The sequence below is a fragment of the Festucalex cinctus genome, chromosome 4, assembly GCF_051991245.1.
Source record: "Festucalex cinctus isolate MCC-2025b chromosome 4, RoL_Fcin_1.0, whole genome shotgun sequence".
Lineage (NCBI taxonomy): Eukaryota > Metazoa > Chordata > Actinopteri > Syngnathiformes > Syngnathidae > Festucalex > Festucalex cinctus.
The window spans coordinates 11,636,738-11,652,267 of NC_135414.1; the positions used below are offsets into that span (position 1 = coordinate 11,636,738).

The following is a 15,530-nucleotide window of genomic DNA, read 5'->3' on the forward strand; positions in this document are numbered from 1 at the left end:
CTTTTTTTTTTTTTTCTGAAATTAAAAATTGACTGAATTAATAATACTGTATATGAAATAATTAAAATACAAAATTCAATTATATTATGTATGATTCAATGGCACATCAACAACGTAGCAAATTGAGAATTTAAATGGAAGACCCTAACACACTACACTTCAATCAATATCTTTTGTGACAGCTCGCATTAAATTACATAACACACCTGTCGTCATTTACAGTTGCAGTTTATTTGAGAGTAGGTTTGAACACATCTCACCTATATTTGATAACATACAGTATTCCTTCGTAAAAAGTTTGACCTCTACCAGTTGATAGTCCTCCATTATTTCTCCAGTACCTGACGCAAACCACAATGATTGACAGTTGGTACGCCATGCTTAAGAAAGCCTCACCTTCAAACATACTTTTGCCAATGTTGACAAATACCATCCATATTGGCCTTTTCTGATCTTAAAGGTTTAGTCCATCTTGAAGGTGTCAGTTTCGAAGTAGGGCCTTGCTTCTTGGACAGCATGCTCACAGTTCATGCTGATGTAAAACTTGCTTCATCATGAAGAGTAACACATTTCCAGCACTTTCCAGTTTGTGTCAGACTTGATAATTGGTGGTCTTAATTTTTTTTTCCTGAACATCATTACCAAATTCCCTCCATCTGTGGGTGATATCTTTCAAACCATGACAAAATGGTGGCACGTCCAAATGCTTGCGTTTGCTTACAATTATTTGAACTGATGTTATAATCTGCAGCTGTTTCAAATTTTTGTAACGTTTTTATTCTTGCAAACAGGGTTAGTCTTAGGTGAGTGTACAGTTTGTATAAAGGAGAAAAAAAAGAATGGTTAACAAATATAATCAATTCATTCACTCGCAGCCATTTTCACTGAAGCAACCCCCTTCGCTCCCGGCTGTTTTACTGGATTGTTACTGATTGCTATAAAAACATGGAACCTACCAAAAGAAAGATTAGTCTCTTATTTCATAAAAAAGAAATACATTTCTTAACATTAGAATATAGTGAAGTTTCATCATTATTTACAAATCTGCTTAGAATTGTGAGGAACAACTTGTTTTCAGCATAGCCCAGGTTGATCTCTTATACTCTGGGGCCACCTGCTGGTCGTTTTTGTAATTACTACCATTTTTTTTTTTCACCCATTTGCTGCAGTTGGGAGGCTGCATCAAAGCTTTCTGTATGCTCTAATAAAAAGAAAAAACATAAAAAAAATGTATAAATACATCTTTGGGACACTTAATGCATTTAAAATAGAACGTATTTATACGTTTTTGGGAGCAAATTAGTTAAAAAGGAATTTGCTCCAAATTATTCACACTCAGGCCTATAATCAGTGTGTGTAAACCTCTGAATACAAGTTTAAGAATTTACATTAGAAGGAAATGTGCAAATGTTGAACAACTCGACAATCCTTTCGGTGCTATTTACTGCCACAGGATTTGTGTTCACACTGTCAAGAATCACAGCCAACCAAGTGTGACATGTCTGCTTTATATAAATTTGCATTTCCTACCAGGGTGCATAACGTAGGGACAAATCATTCCCAAAGCCTTTTGCACGCTGACCACAAAGAGGTTTAGCTGATTTGAATCCTGCGCATCTGGTTGTGCAGATGGTGCCAACTCTCCTATGGAGCTCTTGCCGACAGAGATGTGAATTGCTGTGTAGACCTTATTATAATTCTCTTTGTATTAATTTCAGTAGCTGTCCCATCTCATCAATCTACATGCTTTCCAGGCCCTCTCCAGCAGCGTGAGCTCCAGTAAGCTCTTCCCCAGCAGCACTTCTCCCCACGAGACGTCTTTTGGCGACGAGGTAGAAGTTCACAGTCTGCTTGTCGTGGATCAGCACACCTTTGAAGGTGAGACAGCCAGATGTACAATCCTTTTTTGATCTCAGCGTTGGCACTGTCATATGGTGCCTCTCTTCTCATGATGAAATAATGCGCTGTGCCGAGAGAATAACCATGAGGTTTATCAGGTCAGTCCGTGATGTATTTTCCTCGGCCTTGACTTGACACTCATTCATCAACTATTATTTGCTCATACATATTAAAACAGGTGCATCAACAAATTTGCATTTACTCGCTTCAAGATCGACTTTAGCCCTAACCCACATGTGATTTCTTACAGTATATATTAAACCGACAACCAATGTAGAATTATAGTGTGGGCTAGCAAAATTGGATATTTGAGCATTTTGACTTCATTTGATTGAAATTCCCGATTTTCAATGTGAACCCAATTAAATGCTGTAGCGTTTACTCTGTTTTGTTTTGTAATTCAGATTTTGATGCACCAACCCAGCTTTCAAAGACTCAGGACTTAAAAACCTGCATAAATTAGGACACAATACGTAGATAATAGTAAATAAAAGACCAGGTTATCTCCAAATGTGAATCCAATTCATTTTATAATCTCTTAAATATTCAATTAGACCTGAATGATTTAGATAAATAAACTAGTTGCAATTTTTGTTTCCCCACCACTCAATACTATATTGCGATTGCGATTTAATATGCTATTATCTTTTTTAAGGTCATTTTCCTAAGTATTTTTGTAAAACACAAGCAACAAATTAATCTGTATTACAATAACATCAGATGTTTTATGCATAAATGTTTTGGTCTTATAGGTTGTTTATGCTAAAATAAAGGGAAATGAATCATCAATATGAAAGGCAGTTTATTTACTTTAACTTCCTAAACATTTTGGCTTTCAGTCTTTGACGTTTTCACTATGGCAGCTTCACTAAATTCTACCAAAGAAGTGTGATGTAAACATAAGTCAGTAAATCATCAGCTTACAATCATGGAAGCAAATATGTGGCTTTAGCACTTCATTTTTGATGTTTCATAAAAACATGATTTGTAATCTTGTGGACTGCACTTCTGAAATTTTGAACTTATATGTTATAAATATAAAATGCACATTACCGATACAGGGTTCAGGTTTATTTTTTATTTCCCAAATTACAGCCTTTGTGATTTGGAAAATGCATCCAATTAATTGTTCAAGCCTATTTTTTGTCCATTTTCATCAGTCAGTGGCATAGTGAAGTCCCATTGTACCGGTTTTCTGCACTGTTGGCAGAAATTGACAGATGTGAAAAGAAATGCAAGTGCATGCTTACTGCGTACTCATTCACAACTATGATTGGGTTATCACATTCAATCCAATCATTTTGAAGAGCTGCTAAAATGGGCCACTCACTTAAACATACACTTCTTAGAATGGCCAAATTCCTCTGCTGCTGCATTATTGATATTGGTCATGCCAAATGTGTTTTATTGGATATATAATTCTTATTCTGCTTCTGGCACCCAATGGGGAAATAAACCTGCTTCTACGATATAATTTTATACTTTTTGACATGCTTGAACCCACCAAGGTGGAAATAGGCCGCTTTAAGTATTTTTAACAAATATTTAACAAGCCTCCAACTTCCCAAAGTTGCCTTCACTTTTCTGTAGCCTTCTACACCAACTGGATGTTTTGGGGTTTTACGTCAGTGGCATGGAACTGTGAGTGTTGTCACATATATACTTAACGATCAACTGCTGAATGCATTTGCATACAATTTCTAGCAAGCCAGAAGCACTGGATTAAAAAGTAAATAAACGGGACAAGTCCTTGACCATGCCGATGGGTAGTACTCATAATGTGCTAAACGTGTTGCAAGGTTGAATCGAATCGCGTAACATTCACGATCAAGAATCCACTTTTCTGTCTGCACTTTGCTGCAAAAACATAACATACACATGTGAAAGACTTCATGGTCATGCTGTTCTAAAAGTAATTTGATGGTGCATTTCTATCAGTGCTCCATGCCCATCAGTTCCTTCCAAGTGAATATGCCCTCAGTATGGTGTCCTGCCGACTGGGAAAAGATCCATCAGTCTACTTCGTTGTTGGCACTGCCATGGTCTACCCAGAGGAGGCTGAGCCCAAGCAAGGACGTATAATTGTCTTCCACTACACTGATGGTCAGTAAAGTCTTTCTTTTCCAAGCACAAGCAAACTAAACTGAATGTTTTTCTCAACTATATGCTGTTTGTCTGCTCATCTCTCTCATTTTTCTTTGCGTTTGTCATACTACAGCTGGTTTCATTTTCTTCTTATCCACTTTTGTCTGTTTTCTTCATTCAGGGACGCTTTGTCCTACAAAGCTCTTGTTCCGCTTTTCACTTAATCATTGCTTATCACTTCTTATCAGACGTGTCCCTAACCCCCTACAGCTTCCCCTCATTTCCTTTCATGCCACGTCCTTTCAAAGGTGTATTGCCTGTTTCGTGCACTTGTACCCCTGTTGCACAACTCATTGATTTCTTTCTTTTTATTTTTTATTTTTTACCACATCTGTGTCACTGTTAACAGTTGAGCTGTGCCTCATTAAGATCTCGACCAGGGTGAAAATGAACAACACTTTACATGTTTGCATACTCTGTTTTTTTTTTGTTTTTTCTTTTTTCCTTTAGGAAAGCTACAAACTGTAGCAGAAAAAGAGGTGAAAGGAGCTGTCTACTCAATGGTTGAGTTCAATGGCAAACTCTTGGCCAGTATCAATAGCACGGTAATCAATGCTTCAGTATTTCAGACACAACATTTGGTTATTGATTTGTTGTTTTGTTGCAGAAAAATAGGTTATATTTGTTGCTTGAAAAGTAATGGCATATATTTTACCATTGACTGACTAGTTTGCAATCTTGTGGAGTATAAACTCCTTTTTTTCTCATTTGCTTTTTGAAAAATTCAGCAACCAAACCCCATTTTCTCAGCTTCATGCATACCTGAAGAAATCATTGTTTGCGGACCCTTTAAAATACCTCATAACATCTTAAGAGAAATACACACATGAACAAAACTGTTCTCTCTGTAAATGAAATAAAAATCTCACAGCGGCCTCAGAAATGACTTGATTCCGACAAAAGTACTAATAAACAGGACGCAGACATGATGTTTTTAGCAGATCAATCCAAAATTAGCTGAAAGCAAACGACTTAAGGCTAATTACGATCGCCATTACATTGTGATACATTTAAGTTAAAATGATTTTATAAATGTAGTTTGTAGTTAGATTTTATCATCCTTCCGCTGACTCCAAATCACTAGTAATCAAATTCCCCCAGAGCCAGTACGGTATGTTCTCATGCTGCACCCAAAAGGCTCTAACTGGTGTGAGTGCATGTCAGCTAGAGGGGTGGGCTGGAGGAAGTGCCTGCTCAGCTATTTGGAAGTCTCGAGTTCCAAATAGATTTACCTGGTATCGATTGTTCTGTGGAATCACTGACAGTGTGAAAGAAACCACTCCCACACTACTGCCTTGTAATGCCACAGTCATCCATGCTGAGCTATAGATAAACTGAAAGGATTCAAGCCATAAACTGAGCCTCAACTTCAGACCAGAAAAAAAAGAGCCCTGTTGCCAATTTTTGGAACTCTGAGGGCCTCATTTTGTACAACTGCATGACTACTGAACAAATAGTTTCAAGAAAACTCACTACTAAACTAAAATATGTCTATGAGTCAATTCAAAGAACATACAATATGTCATACCTAACTATGATTCCTTCACAGATTTTGTGAAGTCCATCCAACCCGATATTTATTTAGCTTCAATTATAGGATGGCATTCTCAATTCCACTGTGGACTTGTATAGTAGTCACTAGGGGTGTTAAAAAAAAAAAATCGATTCGGCGATATATCGCGATACTACATCGCGCGATTCTCGAATCGATTCAATAATCGGCAGAATCGATTTTTTTTTTTAGGATTCACACCTTGAGCATGGAAGAATGTTATATGAACGGAACATTAAGCCTTAATATTTTATTTTAATGCTGTTCAAACATGAACCAGATTACAACCTCTATAAGACTGAAATTTCAGATAAATAAATAATACATTTTCATATAAATCTTACACTCTACAAGCTTACTGATTAGTATTTTCTAAATTCGAATGAAAAAAAATCGCAACAATCGACTTATAAATTCGTATCGGGATTAATCGGTATCGAATCGAATCGTGACCTGTGAATCGTGATACGAATCGAATCGTCAGGTACTAGGCAATTCACACCCCTAGTAGTCACCCTCAAAATAAGGTGTAATGTGATTAGCAATTACCTGGCTATTTAATATGGATACTTTCCTCGTGCTCACTAAGGTGCTCCATATCCAAAATAATAGCCTGCACTTGCAATTTCAGCCACTACATTAAACACCAGCACAGCTAAATGATTTGAGCTCACTCATGAACGAGCATACACTTACTTACATGGGGTGTTCTTTACAGGTGCGTCTATATGAGTGGACGGCCGAGAAAGAGCTTCGGACCGAGTGCAACCACTACAACAACATCATGGCCCTCTACTTGAAGACCAAAGGAGATTTTATCTTGGTGGGAGACCTGATGAGGTCTGTTTTGTTGCTGGCATACAAAGCCATGGAGGGCAACTTTGAGGAGGTATTACACCACCATGAACTTTTCAAACGCTATATTTATCTGAGACTTTTTTTGTTTTGTTTTTTGTCGGTTTGTTTTTGCTTGTTAATTTTTATTTTTATTTTTTTTCCAGCACACACATTTCCAGAGCACACGCATCCCTCTCAGCCTTTTGGCAAGCAACACAAACTAAAATCAATTTGAGATGGAAAGATTAAGAGAATTCACAACGAGCCACACATGGAGCACACTGAAACTCAGAGTAGTATGTAAGACGCAAATGGAAACCGTAATTTAAAATGTAATGCATTAAACATCCTTTTCAAATGTAATACATTAAACATCTGCCTAATATCCTCCAAGTGATGGATTTGTGGTGATGCTTCTAAAACCTTAATACTTGGATAAGATCTAATCTTGCGTACTGAAGTAAGACACATTTTATACTAGTTACATTTTAGCTCCTTGTATTATTTGTATGCCTTTTTTTAAGTGGTTTTCTTTCAAAACAAATAAATGTGAATCTATTTTCACATTTGCATTTTGGAGAAAAACTAACAAAAGTCCAGCTAATTGTAACGATTGAGAATGCAGTACTAATACTTTGTACATGCAAATGACTCTACACAGCACATGTGGCTGAAAACACTTGTTCGCTACTCAGCCAATGTTGGCCATCATGCTACATTATGTCTTAATTTGGGTGACAGCTGCTCACTCTCTAAGGAAAAGTTTTCCCAAACATTTGTTGCTCAAGACCCAAATTGGAAATTAGCCGTTCTGTTCACTTTGCCATGGCACACTACATTTCAGACCTTGTAAATACTCAACACGCTTGCTAATGTTTCTTTTATAGGATGCGTACATGGGGTGGCAATATCTTTGTCAGCAATGTAAATGGCGTGGCATATTGTAATTTGGGGATTAATTGGACAAAGAAAATAACAATTGAACATGATATTTTGGTGCGGTTTTGTTGACGTTGGTGCACAATCGCATGTAATCGCAGTATATGGTGTAATAGCAACTTGAATGATGTGGTGGTTAATTCAATAAGATGTCTTTTTTTTTGTTTGTTTGTTTGTTTTTTAATTAATTATTACCTGAAAAGTAGAATATTTTGGACGTGCAAGGATTCCGCCCGACAACAGTGATATACAGTGCATTTTAAATAAGGAAAGGAACAGATATAAATATGTATTACAACATAAATGAAACAAGCGCTCAAAGGTTGTGTGCCTTCTTCATGAGCTATTGAATATTGCTGTCCCTATAGCATGACAGATGTTTGGAGTTTTCCCACTTAGATTGTCTTCAAAAATATTTAGAAAGCTATGATAGTGTGTTTGGTTTGTGCTTGATCCATCCTGGCTTTGTAATGTGAGTTTTGCATGAGCACATTGCTAAATGTTCCATGGTTAGACAGGTGCCTCATTTTTCATAGATTGCTCGGGACTTCAATCCCAACTGGATGAGTGCAGTGGAAATCCTGGACGATGATAACTTCCTTGGGGCTGAAAACGCCTTCAATCTGTTTGTTTGCCAGAAGGACAGGTGAGAAGAATAATCAGTTTAGTTTTTTTTTTTTTTAAATTGTATTTTAGTTTTTTTAAATACCCAGTTTGAATTATACACAACTGTCGTACTTCTTAATTATCAGAAGATTTTTCTGTATATTTCCATGGCAGTGTAGCTATTATTTTTGTTGAGATATCCAAGTGAGAAGATGGATTTGTCACATATTTAACCTTACACGAATGATGTGACTATTGAATGAAGAATGATCTGACTTGTGCCGCCGCTTGTTATCTACTCAATACATCAGGCTGGCCACTCAATCTTATTGACCTTTATTTTTGTATCACATATCGCTTGCTGAAGCTCTTTCTACTACTTCTCACCTGGTTATCCATTTCCTCTGCTATTTTCTGACCTTTACAAAAGCCTCTCATATATCTGGTCCTCATGTTTTCCTTCAGATTAATCAATCACCTCGACACACCTCAACACAATATCCGCTATTGCTTTTGATGTCTCTTTCTATCCCCTTCATTGGAATTCGCCCTTTTCCCGTTGGCCCTTTTTAAACGTGTCTGCCCTGCACCGACTGCGATTATGACAACCTATTCTTTGTGCCAGTGCGGCCACCACAGACGAGGAGCGTCAGCACCTGCAGGAAGTGGGGCTCTTCCACCTTGGCGAATTTGTTAACGTCTTCTGCCACGGCTCGCTGGTGCTGCAGAACTTGGGAGAAAGCTCCACGCCCACCCAAGGGTCTGTTCTGTTTGGCACGGTCAATGGCATGATTGGTAGGCACAGCCACACAAATGTCAATTCAACTTGTCATTGGTTGTTTGTGTTGACTTATTTTGCATCCATAGGAATAATGGCGGACAAGTTTTATGATGTGCAAGGTCTCATTTATCATCTTCATCGCAAAGAACCTCTAAACAATGACAATTAAATCTTCGAAAATGTAAATGCAGTTTCGAGAGCCCCCTGGAGTGCTTGCTAGCAGATGTAAGATGAACCTTGACACGTTACACCAGCCTGTTTCTCCTCCTCACCTTGCGTCTCTGAGGAAGTTTTAACCGGAAATGAGAACCATCTCTGTACACTCGAGTCAAAATGCTGCCATTATGTGTTGGAAAGAAAAATCACCCTGTTAGCGTTATCGTCCCTGGAAACTGTTGACTGTGATGTATCTGATGCTCCTAGGAAAGGGGCGAAGGGCGACAAGTACACGTAAACTGAAGTAAACTTTCCTTGTTTACTTGTTTTAAGGAAGATATCATAAGATCTAGAAAAGATTGAACAATTTTCAGTGTCTGTTGTTTCATGTCATACTTAGCTTAACTTCTATGATTCTTTTGAGCATTACTGATGGACTACTGTCTTGAAAGCAAAGTGTCTCAACAACTTTTTTTTTTTTAAGATGATCTTCTAGTCTTAATTCCGTCTAAAACTAATAGAATAAGACAGTACCACAATTAACCCTATAAAGCCTCAAGCATTAAATATATGAGAGAAAATTGCGATTCTTTGTAAATATTTATTTATAAAATATTATTTTATTATTATATTTATAATAATAATAATAATAATGATAATAAACAACAACGTCCACATAGGACTTTTGATTTGTGTCATATTTGATACATCCGGTCACAATGATTTAAATTTGTACATTTATAACTGTCAAAAATATAATACAGACATATGAAACATATTAGTATTTCCAATAATCACAAAGAACATTTGTCACTATTAATAAGTATAGGTGTCTCTCCTTTCTAATTGACCTTACCGTAAACCATGCCCGCATGACCTAGCAACCCAATCAAGACGCAAGACGTCATGCCTGCAACGGCACGTGCAATCCCGCTCCCGGTAGTGCATTTTGTGGTTGTTCAAAGCCAAGAAAAAAAAAATCAATTTAAAAAAATAATTGTTAAATACTGTAGTCACGGCTTGTGTAAAAGTGATAGCCGTTATCCCGATCAACTAACCGGCGTCCTGCTGTAGTCACAGCTTGTGTAAGGGAGACACGAGAGAGCCACTGTCCGGTTTATTCCCTTCCTCAAACCCTCAAACAACTACGAAAAATGTCTGTGCTGGATCAAACTTTGAGGAGCACCACATACACGACAAGTGGAGTTGCTCCAAAATGAGCAGAAATTACTACGTCTGCATGAAGGTAATGTTCTCCCTTGTTGTTTTTAGCCAAATGCTAACGATAGCTCCAGGTAGCTAACCGCCCACACGTTTGTTGACTTACTGTTTACTATAAATGCCAACAGAACAAATTTTGCAGACACGACCAGTTTAATGCCTCCAAAATGACCATAAACAACTACGTCTGCACTGAAGTAATGTTCTCCCTTGTTGTTTTTAGCTAAATGCTAACGATAGCTCCAGGTAGCTAACCGCCCACACGTTTGTTGACTTACTGTTTACTATAAATGCCAACAGAACAAATTTTGCAGACACGACCAGTTTAATGCCTCCAAAATGACCATAAACAACTACGTCTGCACTGAAGTAATGTTCTCCATTGTTGTTTTTAGCCAAAGGCTAACGGTAGCTCCGGGTAGCTAACCGTCCACACGTTTGTTGACTTACTATTTACTATAAATGCCAACAAAACATTGGAACTATGAGGTAATATGAATTAATTCTTACCCTGCTTGACAGGAATAATGTCCAGCAACTTCGGATTTGCCGACAATCAGTTGGAGTTAGTGAAGCGACTCTTGTCTTTTCCTGACTTCTGCTGCAGCAGACAGCAATGCGCATTTCCTTTCGTTTTGGGGCAGAATTGCATGGTGAGGGAGTGAAGATACCCTTCACTAAAAAAATTAAACCTCCCTTTGCTTGCTTCGAAGAGAAATAGCGGCGTCCTGAAAATCCCTGACCAAGAAATCACAAGGAAGATTTGACAACTTTTACGTTTAGCTAATCTTGCCCGAACAATGTCGGAGCCAGCAGCATGTCGCATGATGTGGGCGGGGAGGGGCGTGCCATGGTAAGGTCAATTGGGACGATCTTGCAAGGCTGCTGGAAAAGCCATTAGCTGGGTGATACTGCCCTCTAAGGGATTATCCGTGCAATGCACGTGTGCGATCATATACGCCAGGGTTTTAATGGTGTGGGGGGATGGGGGGGTAATGTTATACTCATGAAATAGAGGGATCAAAATGTCTTGTATTATTTTATATAATACATTTGGCTTTATAGGGTTAAACAATAATACAAAAATTAAATGCACAGGAGTGTCACTTATTTGTGTATCTCTTTCAGTTGGACGTGCACAAATTTCAGCATCTAAAATGGATGGAAAATGCTTGCTTAAATTGAAATGTCATGATACAGAATCTCACTATTGGTGTGCGTGTACAAACTGAGAATAGGAATAATAAAATCTGAGCATGGTGCAGTGTTCTTGTCAGCGTATTATACAAGCAGGTTGTAAATATGACTGCAAAGAAGCTTGTAGAAAAAGCAGCCTTGTGTCGGTTTGTCCAACTCAAGGCACTTAACATAGTATGATGTGCAGTTCTAAAGATGGTCATATGAAAAGTCAGTACAGTATAAGAGGTGTCACTCACAAACTGTCAGGAGGATTCTCTCCCAACTCAGCCCGACTTTTGCCATTTTGAAGTAGCTGTATATATGTTTCAATGCTTATTTCCCCATGTATCAGTGTTAGTGAGTTTGTGTATTTTCCACTGCACAGAAGAGCGCATGCTGCATACTCTCAAAGCCTTGCAACTGTAAAAATTTAACAGGGAATCACAATGAATTATTGAATGTGATGGAATAATGTTTGTGTTCACTCTACACAAAGTAGTTCTGGCATACAAGCATGAAAGTTGCATTATGAGAAACGCCGTCCGTCTAATGATCCTCTAATTTATTTAGCATCTGAAGTGTTGTGAGTTCTATTACACGACCAGCCGTGACAAGGTTTTTCTCTCCCTAGCTGAAAAGTCTTTTTATTGTTTGATACTTTGGCCAAGTGATAGCATCACTGACACATGGCTCTTGAAGTTAGTTGTCTGAATACTGACTGTTCTTTCCTTTTTGTTGAATTTGTGCATTAGGATTGGTGACCTCCCTTTCTGAGGGCTGGCACAGCCTGCTACTGGACCTTCAGAACCGCCTCAACAAAGTCATCAAGAGTGTGGGCAAAATTGAACACAGCTTATATCCTTTTTTTTGTGAACCATGATCATTGTAGTTGATTAGAAAAATAGTTATCCACTGAACACTGAAAAACTATCAATCGACTGTACTATTTGTCACAGAATAGGATGATTTTAGTAAACCTGAGGCGAAACAAGCTTTATTTATACCGCAAGTTCCTTCTTCAGGCAGAGCAGCTGCCTTGTATCGATTGCCCTTGACGTTGACGCACCTGGAGGTCCTTCCACACCGAGCGAAAGACGGACCAGGCCACAGGATTTATTGACGGCGACCTGATTGAGAGTTTCCTGGATCTGGGCAGAGCCAAGATGCAGGAGGTCGTCAGTACGCTACAGGTAGGCAAAATCGTCTCCATCTTCGGGAGACATTCATTCAGACAAAATATTCAAAATATCTTTTGGACATAATCGTGTGAATGCTTCTTTCTGCCCAAATGTTAAATTGGTTCTAAAATATTGAAAGCAATAATGGGGCAGTGATGTTGAAGCAGCTTATGAAAGTTGTCATCCTAAGTGTCCAATCAGGCTGCTGACTGTACTGCTTATGCCTGAGGGGGAATATGATATTGCATTGTATCCATTCGGGGTGGGAATTGACGTGTAAATGATTGCACTGTTTTGCCAACTATAATCATATGATGATGACATAGCAATCAAAGGATAATCGATTAGGGGGTAAACATGATCTATGTTACTAAGGAAGACATCGAGGATATAGACAGTGGTGTCCAAACTACGACCCGGGGGCCATTTGCGGCCCGCCATCCATTTTCTAGCGGCCCTCAGCATATCAAAAAATTACTTTTGACACAGCCTGCTTTTCTAGATATACAAAGAAACTATTTAAATCTAAAACAGAAATATTTCTCTTTGTAATTTAATGAATTAAGTCAGATATTTCAGTTCCAGGAGCGAAAATGTTGTCTTCCATGTTCCGCTGTCTGTGTCAAGGTCTAATTTGTGAACATATCACATTAATGAATAACTGAGATCCTCAAGTAAAAACTGCTTTCAAATTTGCTATTTTATTACCGATTACGCGTCCATTGATTCTGTGGAGATTGGTTCAGGGCTGGGGCGGATCTATTCTTGTGGGATACAGGGGTGTGGGCCACCCCGAAATCAAGAAAAATCCCAAACTGTCCTGTTTAAAAATAACTACAAAACAAACAAAAACAGCTAAATTATAGTACATTGTTTTCCCGTGTTTAATATCCATCAATCCATCCATTTTCTTAACCGCTTTTCCTCACAAGGTTCGCGGGGGGTGCTGGAGCCTATCCCAGCTGGCTTCAGGCAGTAGGCGGGGTACATCCTGCACTGGTTACTGGTACAGGCATGTTTAATAAAGTTAGTCAATTTCAAAATGGCCCGAGCATCCTTCGATTATTCTATATGTGGCCCTCAAAGGAAAAAGTTTGGACACCCCTGATTTAGAAAATAAAAAAATGACGTACCCTTTCTTTGTTTAATGATTTAAAAAAAAAAATATTGAAAGTGGCTACGTGCAATATATTGTTTATATTAAACTCATGGTATTGCAGGTTCGGGATAGGGACTGTGTGAATAATTGTTGCTGGTATAGCGACACTGCAATCAATATCTTGTCATGCTAAGGCAAGGTTAACTTTTTGTGTATAGCTATTTACATTGCTTGATAGTTTGAATCATATCAGCAGAATTGTGATAGCTTTAGTGTGTCTGTCTCTTACGCACTCTCACTCGTGAACACACACTCACAACCGGCAATTATGTCACTTGCGGTATGATTACAAGATCAAGCTGTCGCTAAACACCCAATCCATTGCTTTGATGTCATCCCATATGCTGTTGACATGCTGTTACACACGTGCACAAAATTGTTGGTGTCCCTCTGTTCATGAAAGAGAAATCCGGCTGGATTTTAACGACTAGTAAGGTCGCATATAATATATTATTGTCAAGAAATGTTTATGGTTATGGTTTAAATTGGTTACATTTTTATTTTTTATTATGTATTATTATTTTTGTCAGATTCAAATTATTTCTTTGGCCACTGTGGGTTTTTCCTTTCATGTTCAGTATAGGCTGTGATGTTAACCTGCATAGTACCTACAACCCACCCCCCAATATCTTTCCTTGGCATTTTGTGCTCAGTGATGGCATCTCAACATTTACACGCATTTGAGATTCTACTTCTTGTCCTGTAACATTTAAAATATGAATGTCACTGAGCAGATTCCGTGTGCCGCTGCCTGGTTGGCCTTGTGTGTACCGGACGGTTGTGGCTCTGCTCTGGGCAGATAAAACAAACAGTCATACATATATTTTGTCCACAAGTTTGAATTGAAAACAGCTTCCGCCAAAGTAAGCAATTGTCAAACGAATTTCATATCATTTTGAAAGCGATAAAGGATCAAATTTCATAGCTGAAACCAGTAAACGAAGCTGTCTTTGCCCTTGTTTGTTTATTCCATAACCAGCATCGGCGAGCTTTGTCTCACGTATGACAGCCCGCTGTTTGATGTGCTTCAATTCCAGATCGATGACGGCAGCGGCATGAAGCGTGAAGCCACTGTGGACGAGGTCATTAAGATTGTTGAAGAGCTGACAAGGATCCACTAGCATTTCACGCCCCGTGGACACAGAGAAAGATTCCCCACTGGAAAAATGAATTGGAACAGATGCTTGGTCCTTGCAGAATTGTAAATAATTATAAATAAGCAATGTGCGCATGTTTGTCGGGGCTCGAGTCCTTGAAGGTGCACCCGCATTGAACTCTTCATTAGAAAAGAATCTCCTGGCCAAGCATTGCATCCAGTGAAGAAAAAATAAATAAAAAAATACCAAAATGAATTATTGGTCTGAACGCGTGCGACTGCGTCAGTGTGGAATACGGTGTGACTAAAATAGGGAAAACGAAACCATTTTCCTCACCAAAAAATTTCTTTCTAGCACATTTGTGACAGCTTCAAGAAGGTTAGCCAGTCCTTTCCATGCCACCATTGAAATATAACCGCTTTTCACATCTAAAGTCTGAACAACGAAAAGAGGAAAATGATAGATTTATAGCTATTTTGTCTTTGTGATGTTTTCTTTGTTCTAATAAACATTGCTTTAGTACTGTTACCTCTGTGTGTCCGGGAGTCTTTGCTGCTTTTCTGTACATTATTTTTTGCAATAGTAACCAAAACAATGTTTAATTTGAATGCTCTGAAGCGAATTACCAGAGCCATCTAGAAATAGTGCAAAAGGTTGCATTTCCTCATTAATTTATCTTGAATTAGTGTTTATCGGTCGATCCCAAAGCTATAAATAATTTTCCATCATTTTTCTCTGCTGCATTTCAACATGATTGGTAAATGCAGCTAGTGAGAGTGGA

At 38.3% G+C, this 15,530-nt stretch overlaps 1 protein-coding gene across 1 annotated transcript in view; it reads left to right on the forward strand.

Annotated features, from left to right (window-relative positions):
* ddb1 (damage-specific DNA binding protein 1) overlaps window positions 1–15,277 on the forward strand; it is a 40,249-nt gene extending 24,972 nt beyond the window's left edge. Inside the window, exons 19-27 of the mRNA XM_077518893.1 lie at window positions 1,755–1,878; window positions 3,838–4,002; window positions 4,495–4,589; window positions 6,315–6,485; window positions 7,909–8,018; window positions 8,604–8,773; window positions 12,068–12,170; window positions 12,382–12,505; window positions 14,690–15,277. Of these exons, the coding sequence (XP_077375019.1) occupies window positions 1,755–1,878; window positions 3,838–4,002; window positions 4,495–4,589; window positions 6,315–6,485; window positions 7,909–8,018; window positions 8,604–8,773; window positions 12,068–12,170; window positions 12,382–12,505; window positions 14,690–14,773 (1,146 nt within the window). The 3' untranslated portion in view covers window positions 14,774–15,277. The remainder of the gene's footprint in view (window positions 1–1,754; window positions 1,879–3,837; window positions 4,003–4,494; window positions 4,590–6,314; window positions 6,486–7,908; window positions 8,019–8,603; window positions 8,774–12,067; window positions 12,171–12,381; window positions 12,506–14,689) is intronic.
* Window positions 15,278–15,530: the final 253 nt, after the last annotated feature.